General features: G+C 43.5%; 1 protein-coding gene across 3 annotated transcripts in view; it reads left to right on the top strand.

Moving 5' to 3' along the window:
• The first annotated feature begins 2,648 nt into the window (after positions 1-2,648).
• Positions 2,649-7,614, top strand: part of WAPL (WAPL cohesin release factor) — an 88,111-nt gene continuing 83,145 nt past the window's right edge. For 2 of the 3 annotated variants that reach the window (XM_045878241.3, XM_045878239.3), the window contains exons 1-2: positions 2,651-3,117; positions 5,846-6,366. In XM_045878241.3, the coding sequence (XP_045734197.1) occupies positions 5,868-6,366 (499 nt within the window). In that variant the 5' untranslated portion in view covers positions 2,651-3,117; positions 5,846-5,867. Of the gene's footprint in view, positions 3,118-5,845; positions 6,367-7,614 lie in introns of all 3 variants that reach the window. The other variant, XM_045878242.3, reaches the window with a different exon arrangement.

Genomic DNA, 7,614 nt, shown 5'->3' with positions numbered 1-7,614 from the left:
TGGGATTCATATACTAGCTTCCACAGATTAAACACACATGCACTGTTTTCTCCTTTTCAAATCATGTACCATTTTCTATTAGACTCAACAGTGTCTGTAAGTAATAATCGGTATCCAGTGTTTAAGAAAATGGGGATGTCTGGGTGGCTCATTTGGTTGAGCATCTGCTTTCAGCTCAGGTCATGATCCTGGGGTCCTGGGATCGAGTCCTGCATGGGGCTCCTTGCTCAGTGGGGAGCCTGTTTCTCCCTCGGCCTGCTGCTCTTCCTGCTTGTGTGCTCTCTCTCTCGCTGACCAATCTTAAAAAAGAAAATGTTTGATTTCCTCATTAGTTACCATAACTTGAGCAAATGCCAACCTCTCAATTTCCTCACCTGTAAAACAGGGATAACAAGCAGGGATGCAAATGAAGAGCCTGGCATCATACCTGATGTATAATAGGTTCTTAATGTTCTCTCCCTCCCTTCCCCCATCTTAACAAAAAAGATTAGAGTTTAGGTATACTTACAGGTATCCTTTAAAAAATAGGGCTTGTCAACCTTTAATGTGTGGGCCAGTTACCTGGGGAATCTTGTTAAAAGTGCAGGTTCTGATTCAGTGGAGTTGGGGACAGGGATTCTGTATTCCCAATAAGCTTCCAGATTATGCCATGCTGCGGACCTGGAATCACTCTTTGAGTAGCAAGAATTAACACTACACAAATTCCAATAACACAGCTACTGCACAAAAAGCCCCTAAACGGGCTGTGGATTGTCTCTTTCTATAAAAAATTAACTCTTCTATTTGAGCCTCATGTGGAGTCACTGACCCAGCCAAGTAACCAGGCCAGGTCATAAAGAATACATCCTTTGGTCCAGGGGGGTTCACAGCACCACTTCTGCAGGAAGATCCTGCAATTGTCTCTCCTCCACTTTTGGCTTTTTGATCTTAGCCTTTGCCTCTGATGATAATTACCCCTTAATTAGCACCCACCACTCTGTCATCTAAATAATTATGGTAAGTGCGGCTTGCACCTCTGCTGACAATCTCTAAACTGATAAAATAAGATCCTATCCTGATTTTTTAAAAAAGACAAAACTGACCCAAATACAAGTCATGCATATACTGCCCACAGTGGAATACACAGACCTGTTATAACTTCCAGTCACATAAGCTATCAAAAGTTGATTTATTTAGAAACAATCAAGAGAAAGTACTGTTGTGATATCTGGGAAATTGTAAATGTCAGAATATAAATTTTGCAAGGAGTATTGCAAAAGTAATACAAGTCAGCCATGCTAAAATCCACCTTAAATTCCTATTGGGAAGGGCTGCATGATCTCTGAACTATTTTTTCTTTATTCGGAGTTTCCTGAATATATTGGAGAAATCTGGTTAACTTCTGGGTGCATTCAAAGCAAATTATCCTTTTGTGGAAGAAGGGGCGGGGTTTTCACTAGAAGCAATTAGTTTTCTAATTTCCCAGGTGTATCTCCATTAATCATGCACCGAACAGCAGGGCTGTCCAAGCCAGATGAATCATGCACCTCTCTTAGCACGAACTGATTGTACTACTTTTTAGAACGCTGTTTTCCCACTGCAGCTTTTAAAAAAAGACAGAAACTCCCAAATTTCCAACTTTCTGAATAGGTAATACATTGATCTGGAAGAAGAACCCAAACAGCACAAAGGAGTGTACAGTGTAAAATAATACTTTTCTCCCTTATCTCCCACCTCCCTGTCCTCCCCAGAGGCAATCACTGGTTCATTTCTCTAAACTTTTCATTATGGAAAATTTCAGAAACATTAGAGAGACTGGAATAATAAGCCCTTGTGTACGCATCACGCAACAGTGGAAAAACACCCCGCTGGTTTGTTTTATTCTCCCTCCCCCGGTATTTGTTATGAGTTATTTTTCAAGTAAATCCCAGTCTTGAAATCATTTTACCCGTCAAAACTTTATAGTCTTTTTTTTTTTTAGTTCTTACATAACCACATTACCGTTATCACACCCAAGAAGGTTAACGATAATTCCTTAATACCATCCAGTATTCTCGGGGTCACTTTTAACCGGTGCGGGACAGACCCGAGAACTACGAACGTACGGGCCGAGGGGTCGGAAGGGGAGCATTTAAAGCTAGAACCGACATCACTCGCCGCGTTAGGTGCCCAGTGCTCCGAGCTTCCCGGTTCCCGCAGTCGTTACCTGCGCCGGGCCAGCACACGCCAGGCCGGGTTGGAGGGCGGTTCCGAGGCGCGAGCTCCCCGCCTCCCCGCTCTCGGGCCGTGGCCCGAGCAGGCCTGGCGCAGCTGCACAACCCACCGTCCCTAGACACCGGCCGGTCCCTTGGGGGGAAACGATTGACACAGCTGCCTGCACTGCGCCCCCCGGCCCTCCCCCGCGGCACCTGCGTCTCCCGGCGGGGCCAGGAGCTGGAATTGGCTCCCGAGCCCAGGCGAGTCAGCCCCGCCACGACCGCTCCTCCCGCCACCCGCTCCCGCGCCCGGTTCCGAGCAAAGAGACCTCGCGGACCCGGACTACAACTCCCGTCGGGCGCCGCGGCCGGGCCAATGGCGGGCGCCGGAGCATGCGGGGAGCGGCGCCTGCGCGGCGGTTTGAGTAAGCGGCCGCGCGATTGGCTGCGGGGTCGGACGGCCGCGCGGGGCCTGTGGGAAGCGGAGTGACGGAGCGAGCGGCTGTTGGAGGAAGGAGGTGGGGGCCGGGAGTGCAAATGGCGTTGAGATGGTTCAGGGCCCTGTTCAAACTCCAGCGCTGACCATTCACCGGCGGAAACGGCGGCGCAGGAGGCGGCGGCGGCCTAGCGGGGGCACGTAGCGGGCTCCGGTATCGGCTCCGGCGGCGGCGGCGGCCAGGGAGGCCTAGGCCCGGGCCCGGCCGGTGGCGCTCAAGGCGGGGAGGGAAGTTGCGGTGCCGCCGCTCCTCCCCCCCTCCTGCACCGGGTTTCCTATTTACCCAGAGCGGAGTCGCGGGTTCTGACGGTGGCGGAGCCCCTTGCCTCTCTTCCCGCACAAGCCGGCCCTGTTCTCCCGCGCGGGACTCCCGCGCGCGTCCGTGGGCCGTTGGGAGCAGGAGAGGTGGAGGCGGCCCGAGGCCAAAGCACCCGCCAGGCGCCGAGGGTAAGTGAGGTCTCGGGCGGCTGCCTAGGCCCGGAGGGAGGGTGGGGGAGGCAGGGGTCTGGAAGTCTTGCTGTCTCACCCACACAGCCTCTGGGGAAGTTGGGCAGGGGAACGACCTGAAGAACTCTCTTTTCCCTCTTTTATTTTTCCTTTTTCTGAGTTCCTCCGGGCGGCTGCTGATTTACTTCCCTCCCCAAGCGCGGTCAAGTGCGTTGGTTTCAGCCCTGAGCCCTTCGCGGTCTTTCCTCCGCCCCTGGCCTCCACCGAGGCCTTACACTGCCTTGGGGATTCAGTGGCAGAGGCTTCCGGGGCGTCGGAAGCTACATCCCGTTCCTGGCGGTGGGGGTGGGGAGGAGAAAAGTTGCGTGAGCTTCCAGCCGGAGGGGGCCGCCTCTCCCGCTACCTCCGGGTGCACCGACCGCCCCCAGGTGAGGATTTCTGGGTGGTTAGCTTCGCCCTTTCCGGCTTTCACTCCTTAGTGGAAGCCTCTAAGCCCTTGGGGATCCTAAAGACGTTGCACTTGGTTGAGGGTTAACTGTGAGGACTTTTTATCCCAGCGCACTTTCCTGAAAATTCAACCTGGCTTTAGGCAGAAGGAAGGGCCCCACGACCGAAAAAGACTTAGTTGTGAATCATTCTTTCCTTTTTGGTTAGGAAAGTCTTTGGAGTTTGAAGCCTGAGCAAGACAGCCTGTGTATTTGAGATGTACTTAAAATATAATGTCAACTGTGTCTGCACACTTGAATTTATACGTACTTTACATCCTAGGCTTAGATAATGCCATCACAATTGTCTGTCTAGTGACTTTTCCAAAAAGACATGGAAAACTTGAAAGGAAGTCAAAAGTAGGGGATATTACGTAATGAGCACCCTGTATTAATCGTTAAGATTCAACAGTTATTTATTCTTAACCAAGTGTTTCTCATCTACACACTTTCCATTCCACACCCTTTAAAGCTAGAGAACTGCTTACGTTATTTCATTAGTATTTTAGTATATATTTATAAAAGATACGGACTCTTAAAGAACAAAAGCGTGATTTTCTTATCGCTTAATATATTTAACTCCTTTATATCAAGTGTTTGTCTGCAGACTTTCAACTTGCAACAGTGAATGCTTTGTGGTTCCAGGACCATTTTCCTCCTGGGTCCAAAGGAGCTCAAGTCTAGATTTTTGGTTTTTAGGTGATTACTACATTTTTAGGTGATTACTACCATGAACTGTATACAAAACGTTCCAGCTTTGTTGGTGTATATGTAAATGTAGGTCTGTAGATCAGGGCTTTACATTCTTGGAGGAATGAAGTGACTTCATTCTGTTGTTCTTACAGATACCAAATATATTTAGTTTTGTTTAGACTATATGTAACAGGAAAGACAAAGATTCTTTAGCGTAAATCAACAGTAGATCGGGAAATAGATCTCTCTCAGGAAAAGGTTTTGTGTCATGTTAAAAGGTCTTCACACTATTTTCTCTTAATGAAGATCTGTATGATAGTTAACTTTGTCAAATTAGAATTGGTTTCTAACCAAATATGAGAGAGAAAAATCCTCTACTGAATATATATAAAATTAAGTTTATAGTGATATAAGTTCCAAGAATTTAAGTTAGTAAAGGAAAATTGTGTTTAAAGAATAGACCAAAATGGATTCAAAAGTAGAAGTCAAATGTCATTCCTGTTGTTGTATTTTAAATTTCAAGGTATGAAGATTTTCTTTTCAAAACCTAGACAATTGTTCTTTTTTTTAAAGGTGTATTTAATATAGCGATATTTAAACTTTAGAAGGTTGAAGTGTAGGAAATGGATAAGAATTGATAGTATTTAAAAAGGACTAACTCGCTTTAAAAACGTTTTATTCTTGATGTACTGTCCTCAATTTTTTTGTTTTGGTATTTATTATGTAGACACATCAGGTGAGTACATTTATCTCTTATAAAGCAAAGAGGAAAATAAAGTTACATGTTTCTGTTGCTTCGTTTAATAATCAGCAGACCAGTCTAATACGCTGGAGTTCACCAGCTTCAGAAAACATAACTTCAGCAAATGAGCACAGCACTATAGGGACAAGGAAGATAGAATAAGGAGATGACAAACTAGGGAATATTTTTCAAGTCACAGTTCAAACTACATTAGACCAAGAATCAGAATCTTTAAGATTGTTTTAAAAGCTGTAGATTCTAATACATGAGAAAATAGTACCATTTTTCTGACTTTTTTCCCTTTTTTCCCTTCATTTGAATAAATGAAGTTTCAAAGACCTGATCTAGTCAGTTATTTGATATTTCTGAGATCCTGAAAAATAACATTTTGTGTTTAAGATTTTATATTAGGAGTAATAACCCTATTCAGATTATTTTTTTAAGGTAACACTGATATTTATAAGAATAGTGCATAGATTCATTTGAAACTTAAAAAAACTGATGTTCCGCTCTTAAATTGGTTTTGGGGATAAGTTGGTTAGTCATTAGACTTAATTACTTTGTAAGTAGTTTGTGAATATGTACTCATTGAAATAAGGAAATTGAGATCTGGAAATCTATAGGATAAAAAATGAGCCCCTTTCTTTATACACCCTCCCCATATTTATTTAACCATTTTTAAAGGTTTATATCTTGAATGTTGAAAAGCCCCATGGGGAGACTCCCTGTTTCTTTTTTTTATATTCAGTGTTAACATTTATTAAGTATTTGGTGATTATATATATTCTTACATTTTTTTTTCCCACAGAGAATATGAAACAGGTGTCAAAATGACATCCAGATTTGGGAAAACATACAGTAGGAAAGGAGGAAATGGCAGTTCAAAATTTGATGAAGTCTTTTCCAACAAACGGACCACCCTTAGCACAAAATGGGGAGAGACCACATTTATGGCTAAATTAGGGCAGAAGAGGCCCAATTTCAAACCAGATATCCAAGAAATTCCGAAGAAACCTAAAGTGGAAGAAGAAAATACTGGAGATCCTTTTGGATTTGATAGTGATGATGAGTCTCTACCAGTTTCTTCAAAGAATTTAGCCCAGGGTAAGGGTTCCTCTTACTCAGAATCTAGTGAAGCTGCTCAGCTGGAAGAGGTCACTTCTGTACTTGAAGCTAATAGCAAAATTAGTCATGCAGTGGGTGAAGACAGTGTTGTATCTGATAAATGCTTACATTTGGAAGAAACTTTGGTTGGGAAAGAAAAGAGCACAAACCGTATCGTAGAAGATGATGCAAGCAAAAGTAGCTGTGCTAAATTAATGACTTCAGGTAAGTTTTTGAATTTCTTTATTCTGAGCCAGAAGAGCTTTGTGTAAGCCATTCAGTTACATGCTTTAAATTCTAAAATACCATGCTTCTTGGGTTTTCTTTCTGCATTTGTGATTAATGGGGACTATAGATAATTTTGTAGAAAAGACTTAAGAACTTTAAAGAAACCAATTGGGGGTTGAAATTTTACTTAAGCAACTTGGACATTAATGTTTCCAGGCTGTTACTCATGGTACATTTTGGGAATCGTTTTTCCAACATCCCTAACTCCATTTCCAGCAAGAAACATCTCTTTTTGTTGTCTTAGGATGACAGTATCTCATTTCTGTTACTGTGGAGGATTTGTATTGTTAATGATAATGGAAATGAGATGAGCATTTACAATGAGGATTAAGTTTAGGAGTGTTAGGCTTTCCTTCAAAACTAGTTTAGAAAGATCAAGGAGGTATTGTGGAAACCTTGAAGAATTGAACTTCATTGCAATCTGAGATTTGTTTGGAGTCTGGTGCTGGTAGCAACTTGTATTAATAGATTTTAATCCACAAAACCAGTTGTATTTTTAAAGTGTTAATTTGTAAATCTGGCATCTAGAGTTCATTCAAAAAACAATATATTTTGTCCGTTTTACCTCTAGTCCTTTTGTAAAAGACTTGAGACTTACAGTAGCTGGTAAAAGTGCAATTAATTAAAAGACCAAAGAACTGAGATTGGAGGTAGCAGGAGAGATAGCATGCTTGCTTTATTAGCAGTAGGACAAGGATGGCACTGTGGTTGAAAACAGACCTTAGATTTCAACTTCCTGGCAAGGTTTGGTGATACAAAAGGTTATATAGATCTCATATTTTGAAAGGAAGTAAAGACAAAACTTCCTAGTACTGAATTCTTTTTTTTTTTTTTTGAGAGAGAGAATAGAGAGAGAGAGAGAGCACATGAGAAGGGGGAGGGTCAGAGGGAGAAGCAGGCTCCCCGCTGAGCAGGGAGCCCGATGCGGGACTCGATCCCAGGACTCCAGGATCATGACCTGAGCCGAAGGCAGTCGCTTAACCAACTGAGCCACCCAGGCGCCCCTAGTACTGAATTCTTAAGAGGAGTTTGTCCTTGAGGCTTAATATAAGTGCCTCAAACAGTATAATAAAAGACTTTGCCTTGCATAGTTTTACTAAAAATGCTGAACATTTTTCACTCTTTTTCTCACCCTTGGATGAGAGGATGAGCCAGCTGTTACTGTCATTCCCTTGATTCTCCCGG

This window comes from Mirounga angustirostris, unplaced genomic scaffold (assembly GCF_029215605.1).
Source record: "Mirounga angustirostris isolate CCGP_5_RB_7025 unplaced genomic scaffold, mMirAng1.0.hap1 SCAF_6, whole genome shotgun sequence".
In the NCBI taxonomy this organism is placed as follows: Eukaryota; Metazoa; Chordata; class Mammalia; order Carnivora; family Phocidae; genus Mirounga; species Mirounga angustirostris.
The sequence above is the reverse complement of the archived record's forward strand: the minus strand, read 5'-3'. Positions and strand labels throughout refer to the sequence as shown.